Below are 24,320 nucleotides of genomic sequence, written 5' to 3'. Positions count from 1 at the left end.
TTAAGGTATGAAAAATCTCTTATTACCTGCTGTTGCAGCTTACACACTGACTGATTTCTGAAAGGTTTCTCAGTGATTTCACATGGATGTGACTTTGGATTATTGGCTCAACTATTAAATTTTTTTCACTACTTACTCAGTGGCAGCCATTTTGTTGCCTGTAAAGGGTGGAGTGGAAGTTACAAAACACTGTATGTTACCTAGAATTCAATATTTTACACAAATGATGATGATGATATGTTGGCTTTATTGAAAGGGTAGCCTTGTGATTTCAACGTGTGAAAAAAAAAACTATTTTTAAAGCAGATATGAGCCTATCCTTGGAACAATTGTATATTTTTAGCCATGGTTGTACTCATGAAAACATCCTCTTGATTAGGTCTCATTTATATACTGTAAATTTCAACCTCTCTTACGTCTGATTTGGCCATTTAACAAAAAGAAAGCAGCCATTAGCTGATTTAATTGTTCTTCCAAAAGATTAAAACATCTATGAGCTGCAAAATTTCTCCCACTGTTTGTATCTTTGGGAGAATGTTCTCTTCTAAGGGTTGTCAACTGCAGTCAATCATGTTGAGAAATATATTCTGACAACCAGAGTTTAGGGTGTGTCACTTCTGGTGAATAACATGGAAGACAGGAAAAACCAAAAGACACCCAAGTGCCACAGCAATGAGATCAACCTTGTGAATGGCAAAATCCTGAGTAACTGTATTAAAGCTCCTTGTAAATCTTCATATTTCCACATTATGTTCAAAATCCTAAATAGGGAACAACAATGTAAGCGGTGTCATATGGCACTTTAACGTGACATTTTTAAGCCACAAAATCTGTAAGAAAAGAAAAAGACTACAAAGATGGCCGTTCGGTCGCACATATATGAGGTAACCGCGGAGTGATCCTATCTTGTCAGCACCATGGTCAGTACGCTGAGAGGCAGTGAACAGCAGAGGTCTAACGATAGCTCAGCTACTCATTAGGACAGAGAGACACTGGAGTGAGAAGACGTTTTGCGGTGGACATTTCTGAAAGCAAATGTTAACTTTCGGATAGTACGGTTTGCTAGACTGTCTAGCGTTTCGCGGGGCTAGCTTTCAGTTTACTTGCTGGTGCTCTGCGGTGGAAATAGCAAAAATGTCGTCTCCAAGTCCGGGTAAAAGGCGAATGGATACCGATGTGGTGAAACTGTATCCTTTCTGAACATAAACAACAGTCTCTCAATCGCTGTCTAGTCAGCTATCTGATGTATGTGGAAATGTGATATGAGCAAACCCTATTTGTTGTTGCTGCTTGTTTGTCTTGGTAACCCAACGCAGAAAGAGCTTTCATTGTGAATGACTGGTGTTTTTGTGTAAACAACATTTTGCTAGCAAAGCCAAGTGTTAGCTATTTCTGTCCTGCGAACCGTGAGTCGCTCATCGGGACAGCTAATCAGATCGGTCCAATGTCCTGCTAGCATTTTCCAACTCTGTATATTTGTAACATTAACGTTACAGTTAGCTGTCCAGCTCGCTGTCTATATTTAAAAATGTATTGCAACAGCCGAGCTGACGCTAACGTTATTCTCCTTTTTCCCAGGGATGTCTTTCATCTTGTTGCACCACCAAATAGACCTGGCAACGGTAGACTGTATAAACACCTTTTAATTTAGGCAATTTGGTGTCTTTGTCCTGCCTGTTGTTGTTGTTGTTGTTGTCAGGGGACTTGAGTCAAACTGTCCTATTACACGTTGACACAGGAGCTTGTTTACATAACGTAAGGCTAACGTCAACTGGAAAATGCTGCTGTCTTTTGTTCTACTCGTTTAAAACGTTGGCGTTACTGCAGCATGTTATAGCACTCCGGCTCGTACCAGCGTTTGCTTTGCAACCCCCACTAATGTTGTTCTAATTGTGTTATTGCATCTGCCACTTGAAATGTTACCTTGTAACGCTACTGAGCTTTCTGGCTAGTGTGCTGGTTAATTTCAACATCAAAATGGCCACCTGATTCTGTGTGTCTCAGTGTCTGCAGGCAAATTATGTGGAAGGCTTACTTGTTGTCATTTCAGACTGGTTGTTATTTGTTGTTTTATTTTATTAGTGTTGGAATTGGAAGTGAGTGTGGCAGCTGTTTGTTAAGGGGTACAGCAGGTGTCATGTGCCTGCAGTCGTTTTCACTGGGGGAGGCTTGAACTTTCAGGCAACATCCAGTGTGCTGTTTTTCAAGTCGCTGTCCCCACGTTTACTTTTGTGCTGCTGATTTGTTTGTTCAGCTTCACTTAGGCCTGACAGAGTGAGCTCTAGAGGTGAACCATAGCGACACATTTCCAGTCCATACAATGTTCCAGAAGAACATATAAAGAAGTGGTTTTGTTTTTGTCCCAGCACAGTGGAAACCAGCTTAATGATTGGGTAGCCTGTTACTAGCCGGAAACCACGAGAGGGAGGGACTTAGAACAGCTGATGGGATGGCAGTACAGCTTAGTCAAATATGGGGCTAGAACTGGGCTGGTCAAAACAAACCAGAAACAAGGGAAGTTGTCCAAACAGGGTCGACATGAAGGAAAAGTTGTTGTTGGGGGGGGGCTTTTAAATGAAATTGAAGTCTTGCTGTATTATATGTATTTTTTTTTTCTTTATATATATAGACCTATTATATCCGACTTATGCAACACTGATTCCGCCTTTCATAACACATCCTGCCTCATAGCATCACATTAGAGTTGGAATATCAGTGGCCTACACAGTGGAACCTGCATGTGGCTGCAATATGTGAACACACATAAACAAGGAGGCTGCAGCTAGCTACATTTCAGTTATTTTGGCCTGTTGCCTGTGGCGTTTTGTTACGTCTTAGCTATCTACAGTACTTGTTTGAGCAAGTTTATGCCCCCCCCCCCACACACACACACACTTGACTCCACTTATGTTTAGGCTATTGCAGCTATGACAGTGGTGAAGCAGACAGAACAAGAGTTTTTAAGGATTGCAGCACACACTCTCTGGCTTGCAGCAGCAATACACCCCCTCTCCTTCTCGAGCTACTTGACTGACAGGCAAGAGCAGGTTTGCTGTACGCCACCTGCTCAATTCCATACAATGACCTGTGTGTGTTTTACGATACCATAGCAAGCAGTGGTCAGCAAGTGTTGGAAGAAGACAGCTATGTGTGTTTAAATGTAGTTCTACAGAATAGAGATTTAGTGGCTTACATACCACATGGGTTCACTGCTGACTAGGCCGTCTTGTTGGTTTAAAGTAGGGAGGGCTCCAGGTTACTGGTATGGGGAACAGTCCCGTCCTTCTGTTTGTGTCCCCAGAGCAAAACTTGCAGTAACAACCTCCTCTCTGTGCTCCCTATCCCTGCGTCTCCCCCTGGTGTAACCAAAACCCGAAACTCACACCGCCTTTTAGACAGGAGCAGCGTCTTTCTTATGGGCTGACAGTGAGAGCCCTCACGCATTAATTTGCCACGGCCACCGGAGAGCTGTGAATCTAGAGCGAAGGCCATTAGGGAATTCATGAAAATGAATGTCAGACTGACCTTAGCATGTAGTATCACTGGGTTTAAGCTTTGTCCTAAGCCAGGCCGATGGATAGCAGCCTGCTTCTAGCACCAAATGTACAGTCTTTGTGTTTGCATGCCAGTAGCCTGAACTCTTTGTGCTATTTAATGACAGATAGTCATGGAGAAGGTATTAAGTGTTGGATTACACTGACTTCACACTGTATTTTTCTGTGTCCCGTGCTCTTTCACCCCCCTCCTTTGTAAACGTCCTTAGTTCTGAGTGGCACGAGACAACTTGTTTATTGTCCAGATCTTGCCAAACTGTAGTCCAAAACCTTAAATTAGTGTTATTCTCCAATGACCTGCATACCTTTTGGCCACTGGCTATTCAGTCTTCCTCTTGGACATGTCGCTTTAACTTTGGAACACGGTGTTCTTGAGTCTAAGAGTCTGTCATTTCAAAGAGCTTTACATTCAGCTTGTTGTGTGGGGTTGACTGCACATACTGTGTAGGTAGTTGTGCTATTATTTTCATGTATTCATCATTGGTCTACTCACTTTACAAATGCTTTCAAGCAGTAAGCTGCTGGAATTTGAGCACAGGTAGATTACGAAAGGACTAAGCCTTTTTTGAATGCTAACACAAGCTCTTGTGGTGGTGTCTGGCCTATGGATGCTAATGCAGAGAATGGGACATACAAGGAAATGTGTAGAGTTATCTGTACAGCAGTTTATATTTAGTCAAAAATCACCTGAATAGCATAAGATATGTTTGTACAAATATATTTTTTCTGTGGTCACAAAAGTGAGATTATGGAATTGTATAGCTTCGCTCCCCTCAACAAGGCTGTTATTTATCATTAAACGTCTCTTGTTTGTCATCTAATACATAAACAGTAATACAAAGATTTAGAACATTTCATTTAATAACCATATTCTCATCTTCAGGTAGGCAAACTAATTAGTTCTTAATGTCAAGGAGTTTGAGACTTTCTGTCAAAAGAAATCTCACTTTGTTCAGCTCTTTTAACCTTCACTTCTTTAGTCACTGCTGAGGCTATTGTCCACATGAATGTTTATCTTTATGCTAGCATAAGCCTAAAGAGAAAGGAGTATATGTGTTCATTTATGAAATCTCATTACATCAGAGGGATGTTAGAACATTTTTATGTAAACAAAACTGCGTCTCAGCTGTATTTTTCAACCTTTCAGCTGCTGCTGGAAGGTCTGAAAGTGATTGGATAGCAGTTCTGTGAAGCATGGCCACCAATGAATTATATTTGAGACTGTGGGGAGTTGTTGGGAGGGGGTGTTGCATGCTTCATCGGCCCCAGTACTCATCATGATACCTTTTATCAGTACTAGTGTATATAGGCCTTTATCATTTCACCCAAGTCAGCTGTTGTCTTGTGATGTTGCGCTTGATCATTCACCTTTCAAGGTGAGTTTGCATTTTCAGATTTACGTGAAGTGACTGTTGAGGCAAAACCTGCCCTTCAGTAATCCTGATGTAGTAAGTTGTCCACAGTCAGGGGGTAAGGTTCTCTGGGGCAGTGTCCACCTTCTCCTTCTTTTTATTTTTATTTTAATGTCCTCCCCCACTCCATTGCCCACCACATCCCTCCTCCCTCCCTGAGTTGAATACCATCCTGAGCTTTATCTGCTCTCCGCTTGGTGTTTCGGCCCCATTGTGCCCTTGTAACATGACATCCGGACAGCTTCAGCAGCGGAGTCTTTTGTGTTTCCCGTTTACAGAAGACCCTGTGACCTCCACCTCCCGCTGCTGTGTCAGACCATGTCACACTGTCATAGGCAGCTAATCTGCACCCAACGCTATTATTGCGGGACTGAACCAACTAGATGCAGTTTACTGTAGGGAAGGAGCTAGCAGCTTTCAGCCTGTTCCTGACTGAGAGATTGATTGAATGAATAGGAGCATGATGGACCCATGACAAGAATGGAGAACGCTCTGGTCTGGTGAAGTTGCAGAAACGTTCTTTGTTATTATGGTGTAATAGAAATAACAAGTTGGTACTATACACAAAGAAGCTAAGAAGGTTACAGAAAACGTGCAAGCTAGAGTACCATTTTGCATTATGATGACAAAAATGGCATATACTGTAGATATAAAGCCACATGACTAACAAAAACACTAAACTGATACACACAGTCAAAGTGTTTAGATGGGGATCTACAGTATGTATGATGATGGGAGTCTACCTCAGTAATTTTTTCTCTACTTGCCTTGCTTCAGTAGGCATTGACTGTAGTGTTAACCCTACAGCCCAGTTATCACTTTGTAGTTCATGTTTATTGTGGCTCTAGGTTAATATTTAATAGGTAGGAAGGCACTCGAACACTGACTAAGACAATGTAGGGAATGGCCCACCTACAGTACTCACTCCAGTGATGGTATGGAATTAAGAGGGCTGAACTGAGATATTTAGGTTGTCTGCAAGTCCTGGGAAAGCTGATAATGTAAATAAAATTCAAATGGTTTTGTTTTGTAGATTTATATGTTGTGGTTGTTTGGCTGTGTGCTTGTGGACATTTATGGGAAGAATAATTGTAGGATAAAACCATTGTTCTTCTATTCACTACTCACTCTGAAAGCTTGGAAATACTACCGTTTCTGCTCCTCTCTATCTACATCTCCCTTTTTGTGATTGCTGAGTGTACATTCACCTTTGCCTGAAAACATGCAGGTATTCTTAAAAATATGCTACATCATCCAGCCTTAACCATGCTCCTGCTCTTTTTCCTCTTTATTTCTTCCTGAGTGAACATTAAGTAACCTAGTACATTGTGGATGAGGTCCCTTCCAGTCACGGGGCCCCTCACCTTGATTGACAGTCCTGTTTTGGGGGTCCAGGAGCAAGGCATCTCTGACAGTAGGAGATTTGAGGCTCTCACTGTTAATCCCACAGTGCAAACAGTGAAGCTTCCTGCACGCATGGCTGAGTTCTCTTAGAAAAACAGATGGACTGAAGTTCCTCTCTTTGTTTTGCGTGCTTTTTTTTTTTCTGGCACTGGGGAGCTCAGTCTGCCTCTGCCACTCACGTGCACTGCTGCTTTAGTGTGGAAAATCGAAGGAGTGACGATCTGCTAGCTACACGCTTAGTCATATGTTGGCAATTTATGAAGCAAAAGAGTCTTATCAAGAAAGTGCAACCTACGCTATCCACACCCTATACTTGACTCCATCTGGTAATCTGCCTCTGTGCCTCTGTATCAAGTTGATAAAATTAGCCGTGGGTCTGTCTCTTACTACAGTGGAATTTGGGTTTGTTAGTAGTTGTCAGAGTTGAAATTTAGGGGGTTTTTTTGTCTTTACAACAGGCAGCAAATCTTGTTTTGCCTGTTTGTAGATTTGCTCATTAAATGGTTGCCTCAGATTCAGGCCATTGTTTCTCCTGCCCCAACTCAGTTTTGTGATCATTAATAATCATTTTGTGTGTGTGTGTGTGTACACGGTGCTTACACGTGTGCATACACACAGAGACTCTGTGCTATTGCTGTAAATAGACTGTTGATTTAGTGAAGGGCTGAGAGGAGGAGCAGCTGAAGGATTCACGTTTGATTGCAGTGGGTGGGCTCTCATCTCTTCCCAGAGAAGACAAAGAACTTAGCCTGTGCAGTACTGTGCCACTCCAGCTCTCACACAGGGAGGTAGCCATCAGCTAACATAGTATACTCAGGCCTGTAATTAATGGGAACCAAATCTGCATTGCAAAAAGATTCTAATATTTTGGGTAAACTGTTGAGCATTAAGCTGGGTTTATTTGTTCCATTCTTTTTTTTAAGACGGAACAAAAAGGAAGGTCTTTGTATTGTTTCATCACGCGCAAATTGTGAATAGCAAAGACAGCTTTTACATTTTTTTTATTATAATGTTGGTTGAAAAGGTATGTGGTTTTGGTCTCAGGGATGCATGGTAGACCTTATTACCACACAGATTCAACATGTTAGACAACCTGTTACATAATTGCATATCATGTTTTATGTGGGCTTTGTTGTGTCCTAATTACAGCTGGAGATTTAATCCTTTGTCTTATCAAATGTGAAATGTGTTAAAATTCTAGATGTTGACCTTTAAATTTTCAAAGCAGATATGAAACTGAGGTATTCATAGAGTGACTTTACTTCCCATCCACCGCTAAGTGATTGCAGTACTTTAAGGCTACTAGATATTTACATGTGGATTTCAGTGAGTCTGGCCTTTGGGGCCATATGTCCATTGATATGTAAAACCTGCTGCAAGGTTTTCTTTCACACAGACCGCACATGCTGGCACCAAGTGATCCATCCATATTTAAATACTTTATGTGTCAGAATGAGCTGGGTGCTTGGAGGAATACAGTTTAAGCCCAGCTCACATTTGAGATGTTGAAGGGATAGTTTTAAATTTAGATTTAGTTTTATTTTTGAACTCAATTTCAGTACAGTGGAGAGGAGAATGCTTATTTGTTCTGAAACACAACCAAACTTGTGACCTGTTCAAAGTGCAGCCTGTAAACACACATACATTGTTTTTCAGTGTTTGGCGCTTCAAACTTGAACGGATGTTAGGAAAACACCAGATAAGGAGATTTCTAGTTCATTTCCTAAAATAATTTGTGAGGCAGCAGTAATTGGCAAAGTAGAGAATAAATGTCAAGATAACAGGGATTGTTTTGTTCAGGGTTAAGGTTTTTCACATATGTAACCAACTTCCTGTCAGAGATCAATGAAGCTTGTGTTGTGTTTTTAGTGATAAGTGATAAGAAGTTTGTTTGTGGACAAGTCTGTAGACTTCCAAATATATAGTGTTTTTATAATGTGAACTACGTAGTTCTGCTTAAGTCTTGGCAAACATGAGCTATTTTAGCCTAGTCTTTGAAGGATTAGATCACTCCTTATGGCTAATTAATTAGTTTTGGTTCCGCATAAACCAATCACATGTATTTAATATGTAATATATATATAAGTGTATAGTAATACAGGTTATTGAGAGCTTAGTTCCCCTCAGGAGATCTACACAGCTAGAGGGGAAATCTCTTGTATCTTTTGTGGAATATGGACAGAAATAAGGGGAAGTGAGAGCAGCTGGCATGACCGCAGGCCTGTTACTATCATACCAGTACACCTCTATTCCGTTATCAGAGCCAGCCAGGGCAGTCATGAACAGCCAAGACCCCCTCGCCTCATAGGAGAGCCAAGGACAACCAGGCCATACATTTACAGTGAAGGAACAAGGTTAAGGAGCCGTGGTTGTTGCAGAGCTTGTCCAGATCAGATTTGGGACCATGAATAACTGGCAGGATGCATAGCATTAGCTAGTCCCCTACAGTGGTGGGCACCACAATTTCTGTCAGTCAGAATACATTTAAACCCCTTTAATTAAATTAAATTAAAACAACTGTACTTCTTTGTAGCGTTTTGTCAAATATAGCTAGCTAAATTTATTAAACTGATTGACTTTTGTTGGTTTCACTCTCATGTAGCCCTAAAGTACTTACTTAAACCAAATATAGGGCGCAACAGGCAATTTGCATATTGATTAATTATTAACAGCTTTGTAGATATCAGATTGGTATAGGACCATGCTTATTATAATAATACCATTGTAAAAAGACAAAGTTGTATTTAGCCATCTGTTAGTCTGGACGAATGGAATGGAAGCTATTAAAGTGAGCTGGGATTTGAGGGGTGAAATGGTTCAGCTCTAAATCTGCATTAAAATCGAGTAGCGAGAGTTCAACTTACTGAGCAATAAAAGAAGGTAAACAGAGGGGTGAAAACGTTAGCCTCAGTGTTAAAGATGGAGAGAGAGAGAGAGACTACAGGAGAGGGTCAGTGAGGTTGGCTGGTGAAGACTGCAGGGGAGAATGGTGTTTGTTTGGCGTTGGAACTGATTAAATCACACTCTCACAGCAACACCGTGCCTATCACTTGCTCTGCCTGCTGTGGCAGGATGGTTGCTGTGCTACACTAGCTGCCTCTGTTTTCAGGCCACTGAGTGTAGTGGAGGTCACACAGTAATCCTGCTTGGCCGGGTGCAGTGCACTAATACATAGAGAGTTTAATGCATAAACAGGCATATTTACACGCAGGCTGGGGTTTTAGAAGAAACAATGCACTCGCATAGATAAAGGTGTTACGCTGGCAGAGACTGCAAACGAGCAGACCTTCTTACACACTTGCACATGCAAGAGTCTCTTTGAATAAGAGGGAGGGCACTGAGCCCATTTTGTGATGATGAAGAAGAAGGAACAGCTTTGTTGTTGGTGTAATGTTGGTTGATTGTTGTCTGTTTTATTATTGTTCTTCGGCTGTACAAGGCTGCTTTCTGCTCTTACTGCAAAATGTAGCTTGCTGTTTTAAGTAAGTAATCCCTCTTTCTCTCTCTCTTTTGTAGTTAATGAATATTAGCTTGTACATTTCTTTTGGTAGCCTATACTGGTATCTCTTTTGGTGGAGGAAGCCTACACTTTGCTTACACCCCAAGGACAGCTGCTATATTTCCTGCCTTTCATCTGCAAGGCCTTTGATTGTACATTGTCGCTACAATCTGTGTGTGAGGGAGAGGAAAACGAAAGAGAGGTCGCTGCCTCAGAGTTTCTCATCTCTATTGAAAGATGTGCTCTTAAACAAGTTACACTCTGTGAAGGTTATAGTGTTTCTTCTGCCATTTAAAATAACTAAATTGACAAATTAACATAATCTAATCCTTGTGTGCTTAACATGGTGTGAGAAGACATTTTTGTCTCTAGCCAAGGCTTCACTGCCGTCAAAGAGTGCAAACAAAACCTACTTGCTGTCAGCATGAACCTCACCTTATGTGGATATGCAGCAAGACATTTCACCAAGTGAAAGGGAGCTGTATTCCCTAGTGGCAGCCGATGACATGAGAATTTGCCTGGCTTCGGATGTAGGCTAATTAATAGCCTCAATCCTCTGAATATACTTTGTTTATTTAAAATATGTATGCAAATTCAGCTATAGACCATCTTTTGGAGTTATTATATGTCAACATACACAGTCCTGCCAGAAGTAGACAATCTATGTGGGCATGCTGGATTGCTTAACTACCAGCATACTTGCAGAGAAGAATTTGCCAAGTTATGAAAACCTCCCTTTCCTGCTCTTTGTCTCTTTCAAAACCTCAACATGAAAAGATGTCTTCACAGATCTCATCAATAAAGGTGTTCCACAGGGCTCTTAACTTGGCCCAACTCTGACCTTTATTTATATTTATTATGTCATATTTCTGATGCATTTTTATATAATGCTGCCTCTGGTTCTGTTACTGCTCTGTCACCATGTTTCAAACAAAAATTCCTCAGAGTAAAGCTGCATAATAAAAAAAAAAAATGTTTTGCACCGGTGAAAAATCTACTAATATTAACCTGTCAATCACGTGGGAATCTGGATTTACTCTTAACTATCAACTACTATAGCATCCATTTTCTCTGTGAAGTCAAGTCCAGACACTGGTTTTTCCCATGTATGTGTCTGTATACACACAGGCAAAATCATCATCATCATCATCATCAGCCTGCAGTCCACAGCAATGATGTCATTCACATCCACAGATCTGGCTGCCAGGCTAGATCAGCATTCACCAGGCTGAGCTCTTTTTCTCTCATTATCTCTGCATCACTATGCCTCTGCCTCTCCTCTGGCATCACCCTTTCCATGTTTCTTTTACTTTATTCTTCCACAGCTCTCTGTATCATCTTCCCATGCTCTTTTCTCCTCTGTTTCAGCCCTCTGCTCTGTTAGTTGACCTGATTCTACCCTCTTTTTATATATTCATCTTCCCCGCTGGCTTTTGGGGGTTACGGACTATTAGCGTCTTTCAGGCTTACCTCTTAGCTTTGCTTTCCCACTCTGAAACACAAGCACTGCCTCTTAAGTTCATTCTTTGAGTGTCTTCTTCTTTGGTCAATACCATTAATAACTGGAAATTCTGCACAATGTTTCTTCTGTTATGCAGTAACCTAGCTCTCCCCCCATGTCTTTGGGATTGTTTGATTTGCTGCCTTTCCTGTTATTTCAGCCTAGTCTACCCAGAGGCTCTGTACCTTCCCCTTTAAAAGGATTACTTGAAGCTGGAGGTGTCAGCAGGTGGTCAGTATTGTAGTTGAGTATTGTTTGCCGATATGTAAATGGTCTAAACTGGCCCGTGGAGTCAGTTTGAATTGATTGTATGTGCCAAAGACATACGGATGTACAACATTTGAAGAAATGTTTTGTTCTTTTTATGCTGATATTGTTATTGTAAAGCACTTTTTAGCACGTTTTAGAACTTTTAGGTTTCTTTGTTTTACAGATATTGAGAAAAAAACAAAAAACAAGAAAAGAAATAAGCTAAATTTATTACATCACCCTGTTGATGACGGATAGTGTGGACTTTTCCTTCATTTCTTCCCTCCAATAGAAAGATGAAACAAGGAACTGCTTTGAATCTAGACAGTGCCTCCCTTATACTAGATCATCAACTTCTGTCTCCAAAGAGGAAACTATTCAAGCATAGTTGACACCGCATTGTTTGACAGAGTGCTGCTTATGATTCTCCATCATGTTTGTTTTCCATACTTAGAAAAAGGTTGGTCAGGATGGGATATTTTGATCCAGGGTTAGACAGGGATAGTGGCCTGAATAGACCAGAAAGAAAACAAGACATGTCTAGACCACAACCGTAAATGCTATTTAGTGCATATTTTTACACGTAAGCCTTTAAATGTGCTTTATAAAGTTCAAAATCAGGATAACATTGAGTGCCTGGATAAACTTTGAAACATTTTAAAGAGGCTAATTGGTAGTCTGAAAGCAGTTCTTTTAGACCTTTTTCAAGTGTGAGTGTTTTTAAAGCCAGCGTGTCTTTTATATGAGGAAAGTCTTGAAGTGAAATAGTGTTAACATAGGAGGCCGTGTTGCTGTCTCAGTTCAGGAGGTTTGTCTGAGATAAAGCAGTGTGTGTGTGTGTGTGTTCTTCTGGATTGATTGGGCTTTGTGTATCAGATTAGAAGTGTGTGTAAAAGGATATTGACCTGGTACTATGCACAGATTATGACTTATCTATACTAATCCAAGGTGGGGGGATGGACAGATACAAGGATACAGGAACGTAAATGCAAAACCTTGATCAAAATGTAGTTAGGAGGTAATTTTCCTAAGATTTGTTGAAACAGTTTTGCTCTAGGTTGACAGTGAGTTATTTAAATGCACATTCATTTATGGAATAGAAGAAATATCCTATAAAGATTAGATTGATCAGTAACCACTTTTAATGGTTTATAAATCCTCTCGCTAGTGCGAATTAGATTTTTTCAAAACCAAACAATAAGTGAGATGTCATGTTTACATGCCAGAAAATTCTAGCAGTAAATAGCAGCTTTACCAGGCTAGTATGTTTACATTTTTAATATTCAGGTCATTGTAAATGGTTTGTTTACAATGCTCATGTAACTTAATGACTTCACTTGACTGGAATTTAGGCACAGCAGCACGTATACACAATACTTTAATGTCCAAAATATAAATGTAATATTAATGTGCATGTAAACACACTGTTCAACCCAATTTCAAAACCCACACAGAAAAGAAACTGCAGCACATAGTTAATTGGCATATTGTGTTTACCTTGTCTATCTAGTTTTGTGACTGTCCACTTATCTTCTCTCTGTTTGGCTGGCTGAGTGGCTGTTTGTCAACTACACTCTCAATACATCTTCCACCCCATGAAACAGTTGGGAAATTTACAAGCTCGACTAGGAACTCCCTTCTGTTTTAACAGACCTGCCAAACTCCTTCATAAGGGGGAGGGAGCTGTTGTTGACAGTGCCTTGCAGTTATTTACTGGGTGGAAGGAATGAGTGCTTGGAGCTTTGGGTCTCACGGTATTAAACAAAAGGCCAGTGGATTAGACTATTGTGTCATAATAACATGGAAGATGGCCAGAGTCGTATCCAGATGAATTCATAGTTTTGGGATTGGCCTTACTGAAGATACAGATGAAAGGAGAAAGCAATAGTGCTGAAGTTGACGTCAAAGCCAGAGATTGTTCCTTAAGATTAAGATTGTGACTAATGTGTGTGTATGTTGCTGCTTTTACCCAGGCAAATCACACTCGTATTAATACTATTAACCTAAACCTAATGGTTTTTGTAAGGAAGGATTGGTGGCCGATGTATTTGTATTTGTGATTCTAAAGATAGGTGGAACGTGCCTAGTCTAGCCACAGTCTATTCTGGAAACTGTACATGGTTATTTGTGACATTTGACTGCAATTAAAATGAGCTTGATAGTGATTTTTCTTTAGTGTGTGTGTGTAACTTAAACAGTCGGTGCAATATGAGCTACTCCCTTTCCCTACCTTATCCTTCTTTCACATGATCTCAGTATGGTTACATGAATATTTACAGGTCACTAACACCTGGACCTTTGCATTTCTGCTTGCTTGTAATTTTGCTGTCTTGCCAAGTGAACTCGTGGGTACGGGTTTATGGGAAACTGTATAGCCTAAGTGTCACATAAATGTCTAAAAGGTACGTGTAAAAAATTTAAATGTGCTGTAAGAAAAAGTCAGGATGGCCAATGTCAATTAGCCTGCAGCACAGTGTTGATTCAACCCCATTAATAGCTTATCCCCCACCCTGCCTTGCTGCCGTCTTCTATACCATAACACACACAGTCCATACCATCCCCCTCCTCGGCTTTGCTCCCCTCTCTCATGTGGTTGTACACACATTCACTCACACACCATTAGTTTCACTACTGGTTAGGTGCATAGATGTCCTTACATGAAGGGCAGAACTTGATGAGCTGCAGAATGTAAACGTAATACAGAGTCTAATATGGAAGTCTGACCTATTGTGTATGGGTAGTTGTTGTTTTTCTAGCATTCTTCTGATAAGTATTGTCCTCCTGGTGTTAGTGGTCATTTATTCTGCCCTGGACTTTGCATCAAAGAGCCTCCTTGACTCCAACACGAGTCAGAACAGAGAGGTTCCTCTTCTGTCTGACAATGACACATTTCCTTGCTGAAGCCAGGGATTCAGTCTGCTCTTCGCAGACTGAACCAGGGCTTAAAATAACCTCCAGTTTGGTTTAACCCTTTGGGGGTCAGTGCTACTGCTAATGGGATACACACTCAATCAGGATTGACAAGCCAGCTGCTACTGTGGGGCATGGAAAACCAATTTCTATCCCATCTCTTGTACCTTGTGTCTCTAATGTGTTCTGTCGGTCTTTCACTCTCATTTTGTGATAATTTCCCTCTCTTTCTTTTAACACTTGTTTATTTTCTCTCTGTATGTGTAACTCTTTATTTCCTGTGCTTCTTCCCTCTGCTCACATGAAAGGGAAACAATTTCTGTGTGATGATTTTGTGTTAGAGTAGAGATCAAAAATTATCAGAGTGAGCTTACATTATATGCACATGGCTGTAATGTTGGATTTGCCAGATGATACACTGAATGAAAATAATCTTAACGTTCTTTAGGGTTTGTTATTGTTGTAATTATGTCTGTAACTGGAGTTGCATAGGAAAACACTGGGTGATTATTTCCACCACTAACCGAAACAAACTTCTCCTGTGGAAGATTTGGGTTTTTGAAATCTCACCCTTTTTAAAAAGGTTTGATGGTGAACATTAAAACGCATAAACACGTAAGTAATCAGTTTAACAGTTGGGTCAAGCTTTCTTGGTTGTTTTTGTTGTTTGAAGTACTAAGATTCTTGCATCTTGCATGCATCTGTACACCCAAATGTTTACAGAATCTACATTATCTGCAGTCTATTACATGGAGAGGGTTAGATTCAAATAATTTTGGGAGCTTCTGCTTTGACCAATCATACAAGAAAGAAAAGAAAATTGTCAGAAATGAATAACCCTAATGATGAAAATAAGGTTCTTCAAAAAGGTTCTTGATAAAAGCACATCTCGGTTAAGTAACTTGCACATTGCACATTTGTTGACATTGTCAGAGTGCTTCTCTCTGATTGGCTGGATTATTTGCTTATTTGGACTAATGAAGCCACTCCAGCCTAGCTGAGGAATCTCCAGAAATTTCATCTCGAATAAGAGTAACTTATCTCCTCCTATATAAACTGGAATCAGAAATGGATTACTATAAACAGAGCTGTTTTTCTCCTCTTTGTAAGGAGATGGCCGTATGTACTACATTTCTCAGTGGGGACTTGTGCTTTATGTCCAGGAGGTTTATTAGAGAGTGGCAGGTGAAAGAAAGCCTGCATGGTCCTGAAGCATGGTTGAATATGATCTCCTGGGTATTATAAGTGTGCATGATTTTTTTTTTTTTTTTTTGTGGATTCACAGGTCCACATACATCAATCTGGAGATATAAATTCATATTGCAGAATGACAAATTGGCATGAAGCTATTGATTGTCATTGAAAGTGAGTCTCCAGGGCTAGGAGTCAGAACATAATCCATGTATAATTTTCCTGCATTGATTTGTTTTCATTATCTGTCAAACGCTATCTCTTCTGTCTTTAGTTATTATAACTGTATGATATGAAAGTATTAATGTTGGATAGGAGAGAGGAAAAAGGTCAGACTGCTCTCGTCTTCCTTGCAAAAAAGCATGTGATAATGTGTTAAACTGCACAACTGCAGCTGAATAACTGTTTCAGAGAGGCCAAATTGTTAGTGATCCTGAATATTATTGAATAATTGTTCATCATTGTTGTCCCTCGGGTTCTGCTTGTATATGTGTATGCAGTCATGTGAAGACGTTGTCCTTAACAGCCTTACAGCATTGAGAGCAAGCATGAAGTCACCATCCTCAGCGGACTCAATGAATTTGTAGTGAAGTTTTTCGGACCACAAGGAAGTAAGTGTTTCTCTCTTCTGATTTAACAACAAAGATTTACCCCACGTTTCCTCTCCTCCTCTCACATTACAGCTAGTTGTAAAACCAGATTCACATTGCTGTTAAAAAACGATAATCTGACCACATCTCATGCTTAGTTAAACCTATAAACGGAGCATGAAGTAACAATGAATGTTGTTGACAGCCATTCTCCTGTTAGGAACATAAAGAGAGGTTCGTCACAGCAAGTCAGGGACGTAAAATGGATTGAAACCAGGCCTGAGGCCACAAAGTGTAAAAAAAGAGGAGACAGGCTTGAGGGGAATTTGGATGAGGAGTGCGGCCTCATCAGCAGGAAATACTCCTTTCGTATGCTGTTCGCAACATCTGTCACACTAAAACCACTACCACTTACGCATCAGTAAAGAGAGGAAGTGGGTGTTTGACCCTGTTTATGATGCCTTGAAACTATGCCAAATATAATTGCACTGTTGTGTGTGTGTGTGTGTGTATGTATGTGTATGTATGTGTATGTATGTGTGTGTATGTGTATGTGTGTGTGTGTGTGTGTGTCTCTATGCACCGCATTCATCCTCAACAAGTGTGTCGCTATGCCACTGTTCAGTTTCAGTACGGCACATAAGGGTCCTGTTACACACAGCTATTCTGGGAGAACATCACACATCTCATTCTCTTCCACTTTGATGTCAGTGTATTATATGAAGCGATTTGGAAGTAAAGAATTCTCCAGGGCTGAAATACATTACTGCTTAAAATAAAATAAAATGGCAAAGGGAAAAGTGGTATGTGTAGCTCATTTCTGAAGTGGCCCTTGCTCTATTGTGTTTCTGTGCAGAGGAGAAAGGAGTGCAAAATATTGATATGACCCTACAGTGTCTAAATCCATTGGAGTGCCTGAAGGATGGAATATGATGTTCAGTGGAAGGACAGTCTCTCTTGTGTCCTCAACAGTGCTCTGTCATTATTTTTTGTCTCCCCTCCTCATGTACAGCGCCGTACGAGGGAGGTGTGTGGAAGGTGCGAGTAGATCTTCCTGACAAATACCCTTTCAAATCGCCATCAATAGGTAAGAGCTCTGTCTCATGAAGGATTACCAGATCACAACTTTCCACTTGAATTTGTATTTAACATTGTTCTCATATCCACCTTGCCTTTTCAGGATTCATGAACAAGATTTTTCATCCCAACATTGACGAAGCGTAAGTTTATTTAATGTATTTTAAATGTTTTGGGTGGTTTTCTGTTACTTTAAGACTACAATGCCACTGTAGACTGTTGGAGTAATGGTCCTTATACTCATAAAGCTCATCTAATGATATTTGCTTGTTAATGTGTTGTAAACAGCCAGCTCTTTTTATAGTATCAACTAAAAGCACTGGCTGAATTGATATTTCCTAGTTTATGGAAAGTTCTAGGCTGTTTAATACTAAAAAAAAGATCAATTTATGCAGTGAACTACACTTCTAACTTTTTTTTATGAGTCACCAGTTTCGACATAATCTGCTAACAGCAGCATATCACACAAATATTGAACCTGGCCAAGCTCTTTGTTTCTCTGGGCCTGTTAATCCACTGCTTAGAGGCCAGATCCTCTGAAGGACACGGTCTGTAAAGGTTGGTCTCTGGGAGGACCTGATGGACAGGCTGAACCTGTGCCTCATTCCCAGATGGGACAGTCTTGGCTTACAAGGGCCGAGAATAATGGTGCATTTAGGTGGGTCTCAAGAGGAAGTTTTACATCATCGTTATCACCAGGAAATACCAGTGGCAAAACAGGGGCAAGTTCCATGTTACAGTACATAATGTATAAGGTAAACTGTAAATAAATCAATATGACTTTAATTTTTCTCTATTGATTTCTTAAGCCAGCTAACAAGAGTAAACAGTGTTTATGTAATGCTTCTATTATTCAAACTTTGCTTTGCGATTGGTCTACTTATAGTAATATATATGTACCAGTGACTGATAACCATTTGGAAATTAACTACCTAGTATGTCCAACCTGGTCACATGATATTTCACTGACAAGAATCTCCTGAACTCCCCTTTAAACAATTGACTGCCCCACAAGTAATGTTGGATATATCACCATTGTACTGCACTGATTATTAATGGATCCACATTGACATGCATTGCATTCAGATTACCTTTAGCCTTACTCCTCTAACCCTGTTTTCTTCCCAGGTCAGGGACAGTGTGCTTAGATGTCATCAACCAGACATGGACAGCCCTTTATGGTGAGTAGCCCCACTGCCTACGTGTCCATATTAAGTTCCCTCACTGGGGTCTGTGTGATTATGTGTTAAGAACTTGACACAGTGCCATCAGCAGCAGAAAGCTGACTGCGGCCCCTCGCTAGCAAGCATGGGCACACTGAGCAATGGTGCACAATTGTCCCTAATCTACTTACTGAGGGGAAAAGTGAACACTAACGAGGTAATACCCTCACCCAGCGAGGTCAGAGAACATTCACCTTCGACAGGAATGATTTACTGTCTGTCAGCTGTGAGAGACAGCGACGTGCTCACATACTCCCGATGGCAGCAATTGTACTTGCTGTTTTTCACCCAGTTGCTCTTCTCACTGTCACCGTGTCTCTCTCTGCTGCTCTCCATGCCCCTGTGCCCTTCTCCCTATTTCCCCATTAATTTCTCATTAAAGCCCCTCCACAGTGCTAGGATGGCTGTTGAGCAATATAAATGGCTTTACAGTATTATCCCAAGCATATGTTTCAGCAGCCCTCCCTATTCATTAGTGTTCTAGGTATGACTAGGAAAAGCATTTTCAAACCCTAAATGGTATGGCAGCTAATTTGCTAATTGACGTCAGTGCCATCGATGTTATCAAGTGAGGTAGCTTGGCCTGTTTTTCACCAGAATCAAGTCAGACCCTTGGCGATCACATTTGTGTTATTTTACCTTTTGTTTGCAGTCATGTGAAATGCTGCAGATTTTGTTGTGTGGATTGTTTGAGGAGAGAAAATCAGATTTGACAAACATGGAAAGAATAGGCCAATCAACCAAGCATTGTTTGTAATGACTCTCTACAAAGCAAGAGGGAACAAAAGCAACTGATTCAATCGGCCAAACATGATAATATTGTACAATAGACTGTCGGGAAGGCTGTGTTTTCCCAATTTGAATGGACCCAACGGTGACACCTAGGAGACAAATGCAGAATTGCAGGTTTTTTTACTAGGCCTCAGCTCTGAAAGAAAGCAGAGGCCTGCTAGCAGAGAGCTAGTGAAAGGGAATTAATGTGGTTCCAGTGTCTGTGGGTCAGGCTGAAGATTTAACATGTGTGTTCTTGTTGTTAGCATATACACCACACCTTTTTGATCCTTTTGTATGGTCATCACTGACTGATATGTGTGTAAATTGATGAGCTTTTTTTGTGGCCAATTAACAGAGGCAGCTGTTTTATATTAGAGCTATAATTGGCTGAATGTTGGTTGAGCATTTCTCCATCAGCTTGTTTCAGATTAACTTCACAGTAACTGCAAAGTATCACTTAAGTGATCACCAGATTATATAATTGTCTGATTACTCATTTCTTTCAGTTGGTAAAATGATCATCTGGTGTCTTTTTTCTTCACCAGATCTGACCAACATCTTTGAGTCGTTCCTGCCCCAGCTGCTGGCTTACCCAAACCCCATCGACCCCCTGAATGGAGATGCAGCTGCCATGTACCTTCATCGGCCAGAGGAGTACAAGCAGAAAATCAAAGGTTCAGCCTAAATCTGTTGCCTCTAGATCCTTTTCGATTTTTAGATTATTGCACACCTGGAAAAAAGCTATTTTCCCAAATATCTGTCAGTGTGGTCTCAGTTTTTCCTGTCTGACCATGTTCTTTCTCTCCGTCTGTCCCTCACACAGAGTACATCCAGAAATATGCAACAGAGGAGGCTCTGAAGGAGCAGGAAGAGGGGGCAGGCGACTCTTCATCTGAAAGCTCCATGTCTGATTTCTCAGAAGACGAGGCCCAGGACATGGAGTTGTAGTGATAGGAGGGCTCCCCCATCCCGCCCCCTCCTTTAACCCCCACAGAGACTATATTTGATTTCCTAACCATGAGAAAGCAGACTTATAATATTCATATTTAAACAAGTTGATTTTTTTATTATTATTATTACTACTAAACAAGGATTTTTATGGATATCTAGCCTTTGGTGTGTTTGACACCCCTCCCATTCTGTAGCTGTTTCTCCCTACACAGATGTCGCGATTGCTTTCACAGTCTCTCTCCATCATCTCCGCATTTTACGGTGTGTCATGTAGACGTAGGCAGGAAATGGCCCCATGAACATCTCATTTCTTTACTCAAATTTCACTTTTTATAATATAGCTTTCTAGTTTGACCTGAATCCTGATTCCCTCTATTTTTCCACATGGCTAATTGATTCTGACCAACATTTTGTTAGTCACTCCACTTTAGAGCTGCTTAGGTCTTGCTTGCCTGGGCGCGCGCAGCTTCACGATATTAACCTGTAGTCAAGACAGTATTTTTAAGGCGCACAATCGCACACGAGGTGTCTTAGCACACTGTACAGAAAAAAAAAAAAAGAGTAGTGCCAATAGACACTCATAAATCAACCCTGAATGCTTCCTAAGCGTATCTTTTTCAACATATTGTTTGAGACATGTCAGCAAAAGAGTTTCAAGTTTGGATGTTACCTAGACATGTTACTTAACTTTTTGTTACTCTTTGTCAACCTGCTGCAGCTACCTGTCTACGTGTGCCGCTGTGCAGTGCGAAATAAATTCTTACTAAGGTCAAGTCTTGGAAAACATTAATGAAACACATGTCTCAATACAGGGGCGAGTGACAATGTGGTGACAGAGACAAGTTGGGTGCTTTTTAGGTGTTGATTTGTGCAATGTACACCAGCTGCATGATCTGTATGGCAAAGGCAATGAAGACAAAAGCAGCTTTACTCAAATGCATTCGTGGAGATTCTGGTCAGACTCACTTGGTACCATGGGGAATAGGGCAGAGCTACCCTTTTAACCATCTGACCATGTATGGATTTCATGTTTCATGCTGATCGCACTAGTTTTTGGTCAGGAGGCACCTGTAACACTTGATGCCACTGTCTCACAATCACCTGTACCTCTGCAAATTTATATTGATATTAATGGCCAAGAGCAACTTTCCAGGTATAGAAAGAATGTAATTAACACCTATTCTGGTGAATTTAGAAAACCAGCACCAATTTAATTTCAGTTAAAAGCAACAAAACTGGTCAGATGGTTATGAAGTGGATCTGAGGGGAAAATGTGATTTTATTGAGGATTCAGGTTTGTGTAGTATCGGTCCTCATCACATTCCACTGTTAACTGGAGTTCGCTCCAATGCATGCCCTTCATATTGGTCTAACCTGTGGTATGTTATCCCGACTGCATCAACTGGACTCCCACACTTTGTCTGCCTACCAGGATGTTTCTGTTTGGATCACTAGTTTTAAAGAAGATTACAGAATAAGAGCTCAATTTACGAACCTTTAGGCTTGTAGCAATTTTTCGTTTGATGGGAATTAATTTCACATTAATTTCATATGTACAGATTTGACCTCTTACCCAAACTGGCGTGATTCAATGTGGCGAGTTGAGATGTAAATCCGTGATGGTTGGAGAGTGCAATCACAGCTTTGATTTTTGCCTGTTTTGTTTTTTTTCTCCTTTTATTTCTTGTACATTTTTCTTGCCCGATGGGGGGGTCAACGCGTGTGGATTCTTTTTTTTTTATGTACAGCATCTACCTTGTACAGTGATAAGACACCTCTTTGTAGCCTCATGAAAACTCAGTGTTGAACCCAAAACACTGACAGAGTGTTGCTTGTCGAGGCTAACGTGGCAGTCAAACTACCTAGAAAACCTTGAAATGTATTCACTTCATAGATCGCAGTAGGAATCACTGGTTGCTATGTGGCAGATTGTGGATCCTGAATGGGAGATTCAAGGCTGAATCCTACTCAGGAGGTCACCTTAAAACTTCTGATCTCGACTCTTCTGTGCCTCATCACAAAAGGAAGGTGAACTTTGAAGAAAATCCCCAAAAACCATGTTTCCAAAAAGCCATGAAAGTCAAACGTGACTAGAAAAGCACATTGTTTTTACTCATCCTACTTTTATTCCCCTCTTCCTGAAATTTGATCTTGTGCAATTAGTGATATGACATCTAAATTTTCACTCTGTGTTACAGATAAGGGGAGCGACCCAGGGCTGAGTGGCGTTGGGTTTATTTGAGCTAATGTAGGATTGTTAGACTTTTATGGCTCAGGTTTGAAATACAGTTTGGTTGTATCTTGCATTGTGAGTAACATTTTCACTCTGGACATATTGAAAGGATGGAAATCATGCTAATATTTGTTGAGCTGTGTTTTTGACATGTCAGGATAGTTAGTTTTGCTGGGTGTTGACTTCAACTAAACAACATTACTATATGGCTGTATTACAGATAGTTAGATAGTTTCGTATACTTACCTGATAAAGCATTCATTGCTCACCTGATTTTTAGTTAGTGTCTGTTGTGTGGTTATATGTAAGATACTCCATAGACATGCCTGCTTGTCCTCTTCTTGCAGATTCAGAGTTGTACAGATGAGTGCGAGTGATTTCAAACTATGGTGACGTTTGACCTGTAGTGAGCCTGATAGATCTAACTGTACAGGAATCAAAAAGTGTGATCCAGCCCTTTTCAAGACATTGGACGTTCTCTAAAAAAAAAAGATGATTTAAAACCCAATTCAAGCCCAAAATGATCTCCATGTTTGAATGCAGATTTAGAACACACAACACTCCCTTAATTTGTTTTTAATTTCCAATATTTATCTGATGTTTGATTGTTTAAAGCTATGGGATAATAATTTCTCTCATCCAGCCCCGGGGGAAGTTTTGAATGTTAGCTCGGGGGTTAGCTTCCAGCAGGACTCAGCCATTTTAACTGTTGCAGAGCTAACGTTTTGTGATATTCAACATGTTGAAGGCAGTATAAAGCTATGTGAATGTTTTACATGTGTTCAGAGTTGCTTGTGATCCACATCCACTCAAACAGAACAAACCTGCAAATTGTATGCAGATCTCCACTCTCACAATTGGCTTGTGTTTTCTCCCTAAGCTGCCTATAAATGTGTATTTATTCATTAAAGAGACCTCCTTTTTTTGTTTTTAATCTTGGTCATCAGGCACCACTGTTGTAAGTTATGGTTCAGCTAAATTGTCACACTGATGACAAAGTGATCTTCAGTTTTTGCTTTTTTTTAAGTAATTCAGATTGGAATTCTTGTTTTACTTAACATTTGTGCAGTATTGTACCTGAGTGCTGAAAATACAGTATATCCGAGTTGAGAATTGTAATAAAATAGCACATTATGATGCAGTGGTGCAACAGGGAAATGATGATATTTTGTCTTTTTAAAAAAAACAAGACTCTTGTGTTTGGATAAAAATCATAGGTTTGGTTTTCAGCATTATTTGCATCTGCTGGGCAATAAATTGATGATGTACTCAGCTGTGGCCTGGTGCCTGGTGTGAACACAACAACCATCTGATCTTTTCAGTGGCCTCCCTTCTCTTTTTTTATTTTCTCCCCACCCTTCCTTATTCAGTGTCAGGAGAAATAATTACTGCATTTTTTTTTTCAGGTTGTCTTCAATTCAAGAACTAAAGAAAATGTCCTCAAATAAGTGACTGGTTATGCTTCCTGTTGCAACTCAAATTCTAAATAATTTTTGAAGGAGTATAACAAAACCGGTTTATTGTGCTTTTATTTAATTTCCTTTTGGCTTTCTCTCTTCTTCTCTAAAACCACAGGTGTACAGATAACTACATCTTAACTACCCACAGTTTCAAACTGTGACTCCAGACAACCACATTAACATGATGGGATTGATTGGGGCCTCAAAATTCTAACTGCAGACATGCAGAGAAAGTTCAGTTCAGAGCCGCAGCCCCACAACCGTACTTGCACCCCCCCTACACACACACACA

At 40.4% G+C, this 24,320-nt stretch overlaps 1 protein-coding gene across 1 annotated transcript; it reads left to right on the top strand.

Annotated features, from left to right (window-relative positions):
- Positions 1-914: 914 nt before the first annotated feature.
- Positions 915-23,331, top strand: ube2h (ubiquitin-conjugating enzyme E2H (UBC8 homolog, yeast)). The gene is made up of 7 exons (XM_035674838.1): positions 915-1,187; positions 16,255-16,331; positions 17,323-17,397; positions 17,491-17,530; positions 18,516-18,568; positions 19,930-20,058; positions 20,208-23,331. The coding sequence occupies exons 1-7, from the start codon at positions 1,135-1,137 to the stop codon at positions 20,330-20,332; spliced, it is 552 nt and encodes a 183-aa protein (XP_035530731.1). The 5' UTR covers positions 915-1,134; the 3' UTR covers positions 20,333-23,331.
- The last annotated feature ends 989 nt before the right edge of the window (positions 23,332-24,320 follow it).

The sequence above is a fragment of the Morone saxatilis genome, unplaced genomic scaffold (assembly GCF_004916995.1).
Source record: "Morone saxatilis isolate NCDOM2014 unplaced genomic scaffold, NCSU_SB_2.0 Contig10, whole genome shotgun sequence".
Classification (NCBI taxonomy): domain Eukaryota; kingdom Metazoa; phylum Chordata; class Actinopteri; family Moronidae; genus Morone; species Morone saxatilis.
Note: the sequence above shows the minus strand (reverse complement) of the source record. Positions and strands in the feature narration are given on the sequence as shown.

Excerpts from the sequence above, each read along its gene's own strand:
- ube2h (XM_035674838.1), top strand. The coding sequence starts at position 1,135 with ATGTCGTCTCCAAGTCCGGGTAAAAGGCGAATGGATACCGATGTGGTG. Across the intron at positions 16,332-17,322 it reads GTTTTTCGGACCACAAGGAA|CGCCGTACGAGGGAGGTGTG; the intron begins GTAAGTGTTTCT and ends CCTCATGTACAG. Across the intron at positions 17,531-18,515 it reads CATCCCAACATTGACGAAGC|GTCAGGGACAGTGTGCTTAG; the intron begins GTAAGTTTATTT and ends TTTTCTTCCCAG.